Genomic DNA, 14,578 nt, shown 5'->3' with positions numbered 1-14,578 from the left:
TAATTATCTGGTATTGTACCTGCTTCCCTTTCATAAAGGATATCAACCCGTCTGCCTGGAGACCGTAGATTTTGAGAGCTAATTGGCCACTGGCAGGTATACCGTTCGCGATTCAAATGGATCTGGCGCACAGTGCCGCTTTTCATCGGAGCATGATTATATATAATTTATAACACATTTATTATGTATAGGGACCTGTTATCAATGCTAAATTACTCCTGCGCTATCCTTATAATAAAACCACTATTAACTAGGTTGGTGACTATAACTACTACTAGTGCTGTATTACAGCGCTCTTTTACTCTAGCATACTTAAAGATACTTCAGGGACTTAGTAGAAAACTAATGACTACCTCAAGTAAGAGATGAAAAGTCTCTTTACTTTGCGGGCTGATTATAGAAATCTGCGGGCTTGATAAGGTGTCCTTGTATACATTATTCTTTATTCTTTTTAAATACTTTTTGCTATCTTTGAGTTATTAAAGCTCTTTAAACTATCTGGTATTACCTTGGAATAGCTGAACTATATGGAAAAGCAATACGAAAGGCAATCTCGATTTCGTCTAGTATAATACAGCAGTATTGTTAGTAATAAGTGCAAAGTTATATATTATAATATCTGTGGAAGGCCCTTGGTAAATAATTTAACTCACCTCGCATGCCCGCAATTGCTTCAAATGCAGTTGCAAAGTTGTTCATTGAAGAAATGATATCTTCCAAACCATGCCGAAGTTCGTCAACAGTGCGCTCTGTATCTTGGGACAGGTTTCCCAATAGTATCGGCTGAGCATGGGCGGCGTGAAGTTTATAAAATTGCATAAGTAAGACGTAACTAGCTTGCATAGCACAGCATGTGCATGTAGGCATTGCCCGAGAACTGGTTATCCCGATGGATGTGCTAGGGAAGGGTAGTCTTTGTAACTGTCTTGCGATTGTTAACGCGGATGACACACAAATCTCGGTCGACTGATCATAAGTGAAAGCAGGCGATTGGAGTATATCGTATGGAGCAATATTCGTCTCATTCGAGATGTTGGCGGAGGTATTGAAGCTGTTTATGGTCTTGAGATCACAGTGATTCGCGCTGAAGAGGGGAGTATCCGAAAAGGCTTGAAATCGATGGAGGCGAATTCTCGTGCTGTCGTATGAGAAAAGGAATTAGTCTGAATCCTGCTACGGCATGGGATTGGAGTTATAAAAGACCTAGATAATCTGATTCGTGCAAGTCGTCGCATTACTTGCGCAGTAGCAGACTCGTATGCAGGATCAAGTTCCACGGAGCCTGAGACGGGTACATAGCTCTCTGCGCGATTAGAGACTTGTAGAACCCATCTGTCGAGTAATTTCATCTGTTCATTGACAGCGGACATGTCCGCGTGGGAATGTAGTTGTTCGTTATAGCTGGACGTAAACTTGACACTTGCTACTCCGACTCGCAGAGCATCGAGGAAGATTAACCATGCCTGGAAGTGTCAGAGCCTGATGTATATACTAATAATACACTGAGTAAAAACTGACTTCTGGATCGCATTCTAATCGTGGATAAGGTGTTGTGAATTGGCTGTCGTCATCAATATTTAAACATGCCTAATGGGAACAGAGCTAGATCAGCTTGTGTCTTCAACTTGCAGGACTAACGTTGTGTGTATCAACTCACGCTTTGTCGAACCAAGGAACACAGATGCGCGCAAAAGTAGGTCATCCACCAAGCCCTTCTCCTTGCTTCAGAAAAAGTGTCATTTTCGAGTCCCAATCGATGGAGAGACATGTTCTTTGCTATTATCAAAGCTTGACTTGCTCGGGCTGTCATTTTCAGCAAATTGGCTCGTTCAGTGTGCTCATAGTTGCTCAAGAGAAGTAGTGCTAAGATACTTTCCAGCTCCACTGGTGCTTGTGGATGAAGAGGGTCTCGGGGTACTGTGACTTTCCCAGCGACGGCTGCTGAGCCCACATGAAGATCTGAAATGAAATCAAGGAATTCCGAATCAGCGTCGACGCGCTGCAGTGCCGCTTGTACAAATCTTTGGGCTAGAGATTTTCGAAAAGAAACACATGCCGCCGAAGCACAGCGCGCCTCTTGTGGTAAGGGAATAAGTGCAAGTATGGCAGAAAGGGCGAGACTAAGAGGTGATTCTGATAACTTCGGAAGAGCCTTCTTTGTTTCCGCCAGCGGCCAAGGAATAGGGCAATCGGGTGTTGAGCGACTTTTCGGCGGAGGGAGTATTGGGAAATAAGGATGAATGAAGATGTAATAAGCGTTTAGTCTTTTTCTATACATCAGCCCGATTCAAGAGAGACAGTGAAGTTTTGGATATGATAACAGCCACACTTACATCTCCTCTTCCTTTTCATATACTCTAGCTCCATGATTACCAGCTGGACTGGCTATTGAAAGGGTTTTGTCTTTCCTATATGATTGTCCCTGTTGTTCAATTGTTTCTGGTCGCTTTAGGCCGGCTCCTGGAATGACAAGGTGTTCGATACTTTCAAGAGTGAGAACTTCTAGGATGAATCAGCAATCCTGTTTATAACACAAATCTGGCGGAGATGACAGACGTTGAGTTGGAGGTGACCTTGATATTTCGTCTTCGGTTACGTGTTCTTTCTGGACGCGCTTCCTTCGTGAACCGCCCCTCCTACTGGGGATGTAGGAGCAAACCCGATCTCTTATCTTACACTGCAATAGAACAATCAGATCCTAATTTGTGCAATGGTCATGCTCTTCTTCCTGTTACTTACCCCATAGCATGGTTGTTCGCCGTTGCAGCGTGTTCTCGCTGTCCGGCTATATTCTGTTAGAAGTAAATATCAAAGGGAAGAAGAAAGCATATGTACCAATGCAAACATGCGACCTTGGCCGGCGGCATCGGTAATTTTCCCCCTGTAATCTTTTTCTGAGACATAGTGTGTGGTAATTGGGTTAAATAATGGGGTGAATGTGAAGCAATTTTTTCTTTCACAAAATATTGTAAACGCGCGCGTCAATCGGAAATGTATTTGTCTAGTGGACACAACCAGGCTGAGAAGTGCGGCTGAAATATATCCATGGTGTTCGCTCTTGTCCGAGATACAAACGCCGCGGGATCTGACTTTTGGCTAAGGAGACCGACTGACTAATAATGGTGGCAAAACGATGCTGCCGCAGAAAGCTTGCGGGAATACAAAGGTAATAACCCGCTATTTCTATGTTGGAAGCGCCTTACGCCGGAGATCCTGCTTGCGGAGCCTTTTTCTACATAGGACTTAGTCCATGCGGGCCGGGGATTGATCTTTCTCGGTGTTTGCTCTGGTGATCAAAACGCGCTTCTCATTGGCTCATGGACATGGCCGATGGGGAGTTCTTATACGATAATATGAATTCTTCAGTCTACTGTGACGCGTGAAATGATTGTTGATGGGGCGAAGTCTTTGCTAATCTTGTGTATTTTAAGAGAATTGTGCTGAGTCTGGTCCGGGCCGATGTCCCATTTAAATCAGGAACATGCCGCGGCTTTCAGGCGATATTGAATGCTATATATATGGCCATTGACACCTAAATTGATATAAATTTATCACCCACCATATACAGCCTTTTCTTGTTATTTCGGACCTGACACCATCTTCCGAGCGAACGTCTATTCTTGTTGGAAGAGGATGCGCAATGGACGGCTCTCTGGGACAAGTATCTTCTATTTATAGAAGTAATGCCCTAGCTGGTCCAAGACCTGAAACTACAGCCGTGGCTACGTCTTCGACATCTTCGAACGGCAACCTTACAATACATTCCGCGGCCAATGTTCCGCATGCCGATATGGAGAAGCCAGATGACGACCCCGTCCCTCGTCAACAGCGCAAGAAAACTGTATGGACTGTTGTCCATACTTTTGTTCCAGCGTAAGTGGGCATCTCAGATTCTTCGTTTCATGTTGTCTGGCAATTAGAGCATCTCCAATGACGCGTCTATAATATATAATGTGCGAAAATTCTAAAGCTTCTTTTTTTCAGGTGGTTCACCGTCAACATGGGCACTGGTATCGTCTCTATCCTCCTTCACAACCTCCCTTACAATGGGGCTTGGTTGTATTGGATCTCAGTCATCTTTTTTTGTCTGAACCTCTTTCTATTCATTCTTTTCACATTCATATCTGCACTTCGGTACCTCATTAATCCAGGTCTATTTATGACCATGATAAGACATCCTGGTGTACCCCTCTTATTGGGAGCATTTCCGATTGGTCTCGCTACAATTGTTGAGATGATTGTTTTGGTCTGTGTGCCCGCGTGGGGCAGCTGGGCAGTTACCTTGGTAAGCTGAAACGAGACTTGATGAGACTTGAAATAAAGCTTACTTTTTTTTCTTTAGGCATGGACGCTTTGGTGGATTGACGCTGCGATATCGATTATAATCTGCTACTGGATACCATTTGTCATGTAAGTGATGACCATCGGCTTGTTGCTTCAATTAATATAACTAAATGAATTTTCTAGCATGCATGTTCACGATGTGAAATTAGAGACTCTTTCTGCAACCTGGCTTCTTCCCATAGCTTCTGCAATCGTCGCGTCAGCTATCGGCGGAGTTCTGGCTGAGGTCATGGAGAATGAGCGACATGCTCTTTGGACTCTTATGACTTCATACTTCCTCTGGGGAACCGCCATGCCGCTCTCTCTAACCTGCTTGGTTATTTTGTATCAACGTTTGTCAATGCACAGCTTACCGCCTCCGGAAGCCATAGTATCCATGTTTTTACCAGTTGCGCCCCTTGGCCAAGGTGGATATGCGATTATGCAGCTCGGCAAAGTAGCAGCTCAAGTTTTCCCCAAAACCGGCGTCCTCGGGAAAATGGGAACCAATTCTGGAGAGATTTTATATGTTACAGGTTGGATTCTTGGCTTCATTATGTGGGCAAATGGTCTGGCGTGGATTTTCTTTGCTTTAGCCAGCCTGAGTCGTTGCAAGTTCGCGTTCAACATGGGCTGGTGGGGATTCACGTTTCCTATTGGTGTCTGGGCTGGTGCAACAATAGCAATTGGCCAAGAAATGCCGTCTAGATTCTTTAATGTTTTAGGAACTGTAAGTTGCATCCTTTTTTCTCAACGCCCCTTATGTTTAAACGAGTTTTTTGGGGATATTTCATACCAAGCAATGTCTTGAGAAGCTAATGCACATGAATAACAGATTGTTGCGGTTATAGTAGTACTGCTGTGGATTATGGTTGCTGTCCTTACAATAAGCAAAATCATAGAGGGTAAAATATTTATGGCACCAGATTACGAACAGTGGAAAAAGAAGAAGAGCCAAGCCACTGAAGCTGTATAAGTAAAACAGTGGCAGAAAAGATATAGCTGTGTTTAGATATATAGAATTACTTAGAATGTATATAAGTGTGCTGTGCTTATCGAAGCTGATACATTTCTCCCGTCTTGCATCATGACCGGATATGAGTGGATTTCAGAATCAACCACTAGCTAGTCCAGGTAAGATATTGCTCTATGTCACCAATACCTTTCCATAGTCTTATCTATGAAGTAGGCACTTGACGAATAAACATAATGGGACTCTAGTCTACGTTAGCGATGGGGCAAAAACGAAAGGACATGCCGATACATTGAGCTGCTCTACTTTACTTTTCGCCTTTGCCGATATTTACTTGTATGGCTCTGCGAATCTCGTCATTGTCCAGCCCCTGTCTAGGATATTACCACACCTGTTAGGCTGACAATTTCGAGGCATAGTGAAGCCATGGTGGGCTTATTGGTATCAGCTCTTTCATAGGCTTGTTCTTTTATGGGCCTCCTCCACAGCCAGCGCCTGAAAGAGGGAACTGGACCCTTACCGGCGGACTAGCGTTCTGGTGAGCAGCGGACTAGCGTTATGTTAATGTCGAAGTCATCAGGGACAAGTCGCTATTTATCAGCCTGGGCTTGAAGATGCGACGCTACGTTTATATGTTGGAGCTTGTCACCTCAAAGACAAGGATATTTCGCTGATAGATATGAGAGAAACTATGGCACATGTGACGTAGCTGGACAGAATTATGCTTACCAACATTACCAGTCAACGACCAATCACGCATACTGCAGTATATAAACTCCATGCGACCCTGGCCACTCGCGGCCTGATCTGTCTCATAAATTGTCCAGTAAAGAGTATTCACAGATCCCTAACAGTTTTCATTACACACACTTACAGCACACAAGTACACACGCACACACGCGCAAATAACCATGACGACTGGAAGCTGTTATTGTGGAAAAATAACAATCGAGTTCACAGGCGAGCCTGAAAGGAAGGTAAGTATGATGCCCTGCGATTATGTTTACGCCAAGAAGCAGGCAGCGTTGACCATGATGCATAGGCAATATGCCATTGCTCAAATTGCCGCCATTACACCGGCAGTATGTTCAGCAACAATTATGTCATTCCGAGTGATCGGTTCAAAGTTTTCGGCGATCCAAAGGAAATATCGAAAATCGCCGATAGTGGGAAACGAATCGTAAACTGTTTCTGCAGCGACTGTGGTAAGCCAAATTTTCTTGCAACGGCTTTGATGGCCTTGGCCTGCGCCGAATGGTGTGAGTAGCTTTCGTCAAGAGCTAACAAAATGATATCAGGAACCACAATGTACCGGTGGGGCGACGCTTTCGGAGGCAAGGAAGGGATGAGAATCATCCAGCCCGGGATTTTAGACGACAAAAGTGTCATAGACGGTTTTCGACCGGATCTTGAGATGTTCACTGAGGATCGAGTGAAATGGATTGATGCTATTGACGGGCTTGCGCAACATGAGAAGATGCCTCAGTCATAGTAGAGCAATGCGAAGCATCAGGATTTATGATAGTAAGAACGTAGAGGCAGCACAGTATATGCAATCGTTGGCAGATAAAGGAACTTTGAGTAGTATTGTCTCGTTTGAAGGGCGTTGCTGTTGCATAATATAAATAAATCTCCTTTATACTTCTTAATTCTTCATAATTCCTGCTGTAGCCGTCAGGTAAAGAAGTCTTAGGGCAATATTTAGACTGCTACATGGATAAGTTGGCTTAGTTGTTGTAACATTCAACTCAATTGAGTAAAAGTGCCAATGCCACGTATTACAAACCGACGTTTCGGCCTTTACAAGACACAATACAGGCTCCATGACCTTACACGTAGTCCTGCAGCCGCCCGTCCGTAAACTCCTGTACCCAACAAAAAGACCGCCTTGGCTAGAGACCTGTAGATCTCAGAAACGAGTGTCAATTTATTAACAGTAGCAACGATAGGGCAGAATGCTTGTACAACAAAAGCCCCAAGCGTTGTTGAGGGAAGTTCTTCTTAAGCGAGCTGTCTGTAGGCACGAAGAGTTGGATACGTGTCTTCGCAGCCGGTTGACACAATCGACTTTGGTGACGACGTATGCGCACTAGCGTGCGGATTAGCGGCGAGTTGAAGTCGTATTGCAAATGCCGAAAGAACGAAGTTGAAAGCACGAGTTGAAAGCATATGCCAAGGACAGGGGTCACCATTAACTGCAATATAAAATCCTCTGATACGCCTCTGCATCAGAAATAATCCATCTTCATTTCAGCAATATTCTATTAAAACTGAACTCTCAAACGTTTTCAAGATGGCTCCGTTTGTTTTTCCAACCGAGAGTGTTACTTTTGGTGATCTTCTCCTTCGTAACGAGTACGTTCTTACCCTTTTTTCTCTCTTGTTTTTCTTCTTCTGTGGATTGAGAGTCAAATCTGACAATAAACACAGAGAGAATACGGAATTAAAACCAGTCCTGCATGTTTCAGACGCTCCGAACAATGCTGTATTTCCATCTATTGCTATCTGTACGCTGTTCCCAAACACGGACGTCTTAAGCAAGTTAACTGACACGTACAACAAAGTTTCCTGCTGTGACTTTCGATTCAACCCTGAAGAACTCTTTCAGATTAAGAAGGGTGGTATGTACCGCAAATTTCTGTTTAATCTGATGTGATTATTAACTAGATTTAAAGAGGCTTTTATATTCAGCACGGTTGGCGGCAATGTAAAGCCTTGTTTCAACGATTTACTTTTCCTGGAGGCTCTACTCGGCAATAGCATGAAAGAAATCATTGTTATTCATCACGAAGGTGCGTAACCTACAATGGTAGCGAAACCCCGTGGCTGACCGTAGTAGACTGTGGAACAACTCGGGTCACGTCACAGATGATTCGGGAAAACACCAAGGCGAATACCAATGCCCCAGCCTTGGAAAAGGAAATTGACCATTGGCATTTTGATATGCATAATGGGCAAAAGTAAGTCACGGTTCAAAAAGGTAGCACAGAGAATTCACTGACACAGCGATAATTATAGCCTCGAGGAAAGTGTTCGACGTGACTTGCAGTTTCTCAGAGACTCGCCGTATCTTCGAAAAGAGCTGAGTGCAAAGGCAAGGGGTTTTGTATTCTATTTGAAGGCGAACAAGCTTGTCGAGGTCAAATTGTAACTAGGACACGCTATTTACGTAGGCTACATGTAGGCTTTTACAACCAAACAGGCAGTACACGAGCAATCCGCTATTATCACGAATTGAGCACTAGTTATTGCATTCATCTGTCAAACTAGGAAGATGCCATTATACAGTTATAGTTGCAAGCTAAATATATAAATGCGTCCTGAGATTCCTCCAATATGTACTAGATATGGTCTCTTCTCTTTCACTTGACAACGGGTCTAAATCTAGGTCGGTGAGGTTAGAGGAAAAGGTAAGAGTTATTGCTATTGGAACTGCCATAATCGCTCGCCAATAGCGCCCTTGGTTCGTCGTTGTATGGGGGCGACGGATGATGCTGCTCAAGCCTTTTTCTTATCACAAACTCATTATTACTGATCTTGCGCAACTCTTTATATCTTCTTAGCCTCGCAATCGGCCCAGTCATATTTGGACTATTTTATGAGCACAGCGGCCGTAGACCTGTGCTTATTAGGAATCACTTGGCTGTATAATCTTCACCTGGGTGTGCCCGGTCATATCTACATATGTTGAGCATTCCGACTCAGCCCTGTTTCTGGATGTGATGATAAGGAACCGTTCACCGGCCACAGCCGAGGGGGGCAGCTGAAGTGCAAAGGCCGTCAAAATTTGTTGGGCATGGCTAAGAAACTGACCGAGTCCTCTGCACTAAGCACCTTTAGCCGTGGTTCATGCAGCTAGCACCCGAGTGGCCACTTCTCGGCGAGGCATCGATGACCGTCTTGTATATCGAGGGATATGGTAAACTGACTGCCAGCAGCCGTTGGAAGCGCTGCTGCAAAGGTTCGACTTCGGGTGTAGCCCTTTGGCCCTTGGTGCCACCAGCGGCATGGTCCACCTTTGCGAGAATGGATACTGACAATGGGAGCAGGAGAAGAGTTGCTGACCTAGCGTCACATCTCGGGCCTTGAGAGGCGCTCAGCACGATGAGAAGCTGTGCTACATTCACTGCAGGTATAGCTGGACAAGGTGGAGTGGCAACGTCTCGCAGGAAACCAACAGCCACTGAGCTTGGAAGCAGTTGAGACTGAAAAGTGCGACGAGGACGGCGACGAGGATACGAGGATATTCATCATACTGTAGTTATTACAGATGGCTTAGGGCGCAAAGCTCATGCTGTTGTCTTCGCAACATGGGGGCCCTTGTCACCTCGCATCTGCAGACTCGTTTCCCCTAAAGCCAAGTTCAATGTCAGCCCTGCAAGATCTGCGGTTTATTGGCGGCAAACCATGGAGTTCAGCGTCGGGGATATGGCTACTGCAGACTGCTCTGTACGGTGGTTACTATTCTACGAGAGGAGTTTATGAGAGAGAAACAGATGTAATTTCCATAACTATAGTGTGTAGACCCAGTACATATACCGTACTGAAATGGCTAGTTCATAAGACAATCAAGTTTGCTGCAGGTTCCTATCGACACATTTGGCTTTTTCCAATTTGGCTTCTTCAAAGCACATTTAGCCATCCAACAATACATCCACGGATGAAGAAGCCATCAGCATTCAAATACGCGTCTCATGGCATCGATGCCTTCGGCCGACTGACCAACCTTCTCCAAGACGGTAGTGAGTAGCACGACCAGGTTGAGGTGGCTCGAGTCAATCTTGCGCTGAAGATTTGCCACAGAAGTCTCAAGCGCATCACATCGACTTCTGAGAAGTGCATTTTGATTGCTGAGAGCTTCTTCAATATTGATGACACGTGCTGCTATGGTGGATAATGGACATGTTGTCGGCGTGAGAGTGAGATCGGCAGCATTCCGGGCATCGAGGGGAGAGCTCTGAGTGTGAGTCGTGGTGACGGTTATCTTCTCGGCAGGCGTAAACTTGGGCGATTCCCTTTTGACAAGACGTCTGGGAATGTCTTCATCATCGTCCGTTTCGACTTCTTGTTCTCGTTTGCGCTTTTCGAGGTGCCACCGGTTGTATATCAAGGTGAAGTCTTTGATTTCGAGGGAGCCAAAGACTGGTTCGAGATCAATCTCAAGCTTTACCAGGAGTTTCTGGTTGAAGGTTTCTTGGTCGTAGATGGCTTTCAGCATCACGTACTTGGGCCACGAAGGGCTGGTTTCCAAGTCTTTGTACAGCGGATGATTGCTGGGATCGTCGGAGGCATTCTCTGCAACCTTGAAGTAGCCCTTCTTGAGAAGTAAAAGGTAGATTTCCTGATCGACTTTCGTCATGTTGGCCGCCTGCGCCCGGTATGCACTTATAGCGCGATGTGATCGGCGCCAATGCTCGTAGCCATTGGCTGGGAGTTGATGGCGGTCGAATCTGATCGGCGGGATGTGAGGATTTGGGCACGGATTGACCGATGCTTTCTGTTTGTTCATTGGAGGCGCCATATTGGCAACAGGCAGCGCGCGATGTTGGGATTTGAGGAAACAAAAGAGAAGTCCGCGGTGGATATGATGATGGGATCAAAGGGAGAATGTGGAAGAAAAGATCTTCGTGGGCAGGGTGAAAAGTGTGGAGAGAAAACGTGAGATGGAGAGTGAAAGAAAGGTGAGAGCAGGGAGCGATAAGGCTGCTTCCTTGGAATTCCCTGGAACAATAGCAAAACACGTGTCTGATGACAGCTGCCGGCGGCGGTTGCAAGCAGTTGGCGGCGTGTTCTAATTATTGCAGGCGAGGCTTGCTGAAGAATGATGAAGAGTGCTGTGAGTTAAAGGAGAGGAAGAAATGAGATGCTGTGGTGGCACCCGGACTACCGTTGATGACCCTGCTATTGTTATATATGGATGAAGGCGAGTTGAACCAAATGCGGACGTGATTGCATCGAAGCTTATTACTGCCAATTGAAAGCTTGTCGCAACATGTATGACATCGAATGGAGAAGATTCAAGCAACGACTACAAGCTGAGGCTTTCTCGCGTGGGTGTGCAACTGCCCTCTCGTGATGATAAGCTTCTGCCTCCAACATAGAGCAGTGTATTATTACTCGCTGTCTAAACTGTCTATTGTACCATTTACAGCCAAAATAGATGGATTTATACATCTTTATAGCATCTCGTCAGTCATCTTGCTCGATCCTACAACAAGTGGGCCATACACGGCACTGTTTTCGTAGCCAAGAACAAAATCCGGAAGAACGTCTTCAGAGAGGTAAAAGCCCGGGCTCAGCAACTGGTCGACATCGCTAAACTGCGGCGATTCGCTAAACCATTGGTTCGCTGGCTGCTGGTCGCCCATCATCATCGAAGTGTCTGGTGTCATGAGCATGGAGATTCCATCAGGCTGGGGCTGTTGTGGCGCTGGCGCTGGCGCTGGCGCTGGCGGTGGCTGCAACTGCAATTCGTGCTGAACCTGGATAAAACTTCTCTCGTCGATGCTTTCAGATGTAACTACTCGATTAAGCTGATGGTCCGAGATCTTTTCTCGTTTTGGTAGTTGGGAACTCCCTTTCTTTAGGATGGTCTGAGCTCGCTCAAACAGCCGATACATGACATCCGCGCTCCAGTACGTCCCTCTTAGATTTGAGAGCACAAGCATATGAAGCTGAAGTTTGTTCTCTGCAAGGCCGCGGATTAAAGAGTTGGCAGATTTGCAGTCATAGAGATGAATCTGCATTGCCGGTATCATTGCAGTGATTCTTTTATGGTCAGTGTCAAGACTCGTTGCAAGTTCTATTGAAGAGAAATGCTGTCACTCACATCATTGGTTTCAAGTACCGTATCGCGTCAAGCTCAATGAGGCTCTGTAGCAGCCCATTCGTATTTGAGGCAGCTTCACGAGCTCGGGTCGTGGCCGTTTGTCGCCAGTGTGGAAGTGCTCCAGCTGGAAGAGAGCTAGATCGACTCAAGGCGTAAGGCCGATATAAGATTGCGATTGAAGCTCTGCTAAAATATTAGCTGCCGTTGGCAAATCGCCATCATGGTCGGGGCACAAACTGGTAAAGTAAATCGATCTGATATGCATGAATGCTCAGCTCCTCACTAGAATCGCCCGAGATAACTTCGTCTTGCGCCAGCGCTTGTAGCTCTTGTGCATATTTGTCAATCTCCGCCATAGTAGGTATGATGCCGTTCACACGATAATGAACTCTTACGATGTTCCCCAGAGTATCGCATATCTTCACAAGCCGAATCCACATCTCGGTCAGAGCTCTTGAGTCAGTGGGGATAAACTTGGCGCTCTCTGGGCTTGTAACGGCTTCTAGCTCGTTCAAGACGTCGTCTACTACAGGAAATGGTGTATCGCAGTCTTCGCTATGAATGCGCATCGGACGGCCCCGAGCCAAAGATACCCATCGATCTCTGACAACGCATGCCCACCATATGCGACGCATCAGAGATTCTCGTGCGGTCGAAAGGGGCTTCTGTGCACGCCCTCTTAGGCGAACAGATCTGTGGAGGCCAATGTTTTGGGCTAGAGAAATGGCAATCCCTATCCAATACCAAGCTCCAGTATGGTCTTGGGGATCGGTATACCAAAACCCTAACAGAATGACTGACTGGATAAGAATGAGCTTTTCGGTTCCTCGATCGACATCGTAGAGACACTAATTCGGCTTAGCATGGGCTGTAGTTAAACTTTTCGTGACCCAGAGTTAGACGACTCACTTTGGCACGTTCATACATGGCGGTCTTCATGGCCTTCCTACTGGTGAACCCTGCTTTTTGCAAGACGTCTGTATCGACAAACTATAAAGAAGCGTCACATAAGTATTTTCAAGTGTTTTTGAGTTGAGAAAGCAGACTCACATTTGCTGCGGCCAAGAGCATGCTCCAATACAGCAGCAGGCTCACATTGCGGGAGCCATTGCTGCGATACTCGTTGAGAAATGCAGGAGCATCGATGATCGGGAGGAAGAAGTGGACATGCTGAAAGTAGCATCGCACGAGCTCGTCGCACACGTCATCTGGAAGTTTAGAAAAGACGCCCTGGAGGCGCATGTATTCCAGCTCATGGGGTTTGTGTGATATTGCTGCGGATATACTGGAGGGCATATGCAGGGTCTCTTCCGGGGATTCGGGATGACAAAGGTCGTATACAGAATGACGTGGACCTCGTCTATCACCTGACAGCATAGTATAAGCTTTCTTCTTACGCTCTGCATGTCCCAACTATTGGTAGAGAAAAGAATGATGCCTACCGATGTAAGTGAAAGAGGTGTCTTCAGTCGAAACTGCCTCCGTCACGGCCTGGTCATAATCATCATCTATATTCACGACAGTAGAGTTAGACTCTGGCCCTGACGTCAAGAGAACGTAAGTATCAAGGTCTCTGGAATGACTCTACTTTGTATAGCATCAATGGGTTGCTCCAACATCCTGCCAGGGGCAGTCTTTGCGTACGAAGTCCCAGACCCATCTCGGTTTGTATCCCGTAACGCGAGCACTTCGCCCTTTTTCCTTCGAGGCCTGATAATAATCAAGTCACAAGCGTCAACATGTCTTAGTCGAATTGTTGCAACTGAACTTCTTCTACTTACCGATGCTTTTTCCGAGGAAGTACTACACAAGATGCCCCATCGCGTTGGCAGTTTGAGCACGGATTACCGCCAGCGTGGACCACGTCGCAACGCACTTTTCGCTGGTTACAGCTCTGGCAAGCAACACGTGAACGGTTTCGTGGAGCAACTACGCCCGCATTGTTGGTACCCCATGCGTTGCTGCTGCTGAGCCGAGAGACAAAAAGTGCCATCCCCAGATTCCATGATCGGTAAAAGATGAGTGAATATCTGGGGAAGAAGTTTGCCGTTCGGCAGAAACGAAGATGAATGCAGGGAGTCGATCCAGCTTACTTTTTACCCCGGATGAAGGATCCGAGCTACCCCACAAACCCCCATCTTTTCGGCGCCGCGAGACTACAATGTCGCGAGCTAGAGCGGCTAATTCGGCAATTAAGAATCTTAGTTCTGTTGTTCGATTTCTGCCGATGAATCTTCACGTGGATAATTCTGCGGTGGCGGTCTAACACGAGTTCTCTCCTTTCATGCTCTCTCGAATGACAGGCAACAGGATAGCCCATCGAGACGAGGAGCGGGGATGGGCGTGATAGGCATTATTCCGCTATTTTCCTTGCGTTGTAAACTTTGCCGAGATAGAGTCAGCCTTATTCCTTATTGAGCCACACGCTGGCTACGCCTAGCGAATCAGTATTA

At 46.1% G+C, this 14,578-nt stretch overlaps 5 protein-coding genes across 5 annotated transcripts; 2 read left to right on the top strand and 3 right to left on the bottom strand.

Moving 5' to 3' along the window:
• Positions 1 to 1,055: 1,055 nt before the first annotated feature.
• TGAM01_v208168 (hypothetical protein) lies at positions 1,056 to 2,903 on the bottom strand (the record flags this gene model as incomplete). Its single annotated transcript, XM_024550270.1, has 7 exons — positions 1,056 to 1,463; positions 1,519 to 1,587; positions 1,658 to 2,264; positions 2,334 to 2,502; positions 2,557 to 2,677; positions 2,740 to 2,785; positions 2,836 to 2,903. The coding sequence occupies 7 exons, from the start codon at positions 2,901 to 2,903 to the stop codon at positions 1,056 to 1,058; spliced, it is 1,488 nt and encodes a 495-aa protein (XP_024404977.1).
• Positions 2,904 to 3,640: 737 nt separating this feature from the next.
• TGAM01_v208167 (sulfite transporter Ssu1) lies at positions 3,641 to 5,299 on the top strand (the record flags this gene model as incomplete). The annotated part of the gene is made up of 5 exons (XM_024550269.1): positions 3,641 to 3,873; positions 3,985 to 4,285; positions 4,343 to 4,410; positions 4,468 to 5,053; positions 5,159 to 5,299. 5 exons carry the CDS (start codon positions 3,641 to 3,643, stop codon positions 5,297 to 5,299), a joined length of 1,329 nt encoding a protein of 442 aa, XP_024404976.1.
• Positions 5,300 to 6,207: 908 nt separating this feature from the next.
• TGAM01_v208166 (hypothetical protein) lies at positions 6,208 to 6,788 on the top strand (the record flags this gene model as incomplete). The annotated part of the gene is made up of 3 exons (XM_024550268.1): positions 6,208 to 6,273; positions 6,339 to 6,501; positions 6,595 to 6,788. The coding sequence occupies 3 exons, from the start codon at positions 6,208 to 6,210 to the stop codon at positions 6,786 to 6,788; spliced, it is 423 nt and encodes a 140-aa protein (XP_024404975.1).
• Positions 6,789 to 9,132: 2,344 nt separating this feature from the next.
• TGAM01_v208165 (hypothetical protein) lies at positions 9,133 to 10,817 on the bottom strand (the record flags this gene model as incomplete). The annotated part of the gene is made up of 2 exons (XM_018809457.1): positions 9,133 to 9,479; positions 10,019 to 10,817. The coding sequence occupies 2 exons, from the start codon at positions 10,815 to 10,817 to the stop codon at positions 9,133 to 9,135; spliced, it is 1,146 nt and encodes a 381-aa protein (XP_018657341.1).
• Positions 10,818 to 11,472: 655 nt separating this feature from the next.
• Positions 11,473 to 14,118, bottom strand: TGAM01_v208164 (hypothetical protein; the record flags this gene model as incomplete). Its single annotated transcript, XM_024550267.1, has 8 exons — positions 11,473 to 12,064; positions 12,126 to 12,308; positions 12,363 to 12,973; positions 13,035 to 13,115; positions 13,176 to 13,492; positions 13,568 to 13,633; positions 13,714 to 13,835; positions 13,907 to 14,118. The coding sequence occupies 8 exons, from the start codon at positions 14,116 to 14,118 to the stop codon at positions 11,473 to 11,475; spliced, it is 2,184 nt and encodes a 727-aa protein (XP_024404974.1).
• Between the last annotated feature and the right edge of the window lie 460 nt (positions 14,119 to 14,578).

This window comes from Trichoderma gamsii (assembly GCF_001481775.2).
Source record: "Trichoderma gamsii strain T6085 chromosome Unknown Scaffold_33.2, whole genome shotgun sequence".
Lineage (NCBI taxonomy): Eukaryota > Fungi > Ascomycota > Sordariomycetes > Hypocreales > Hypocreaceae > Trichoderma > Trichoderma gamsii.
Note: the sequence above shows the minus strand (reverse complement) of the source record. Positions and strands in the feature narration are given on the sequence as shown.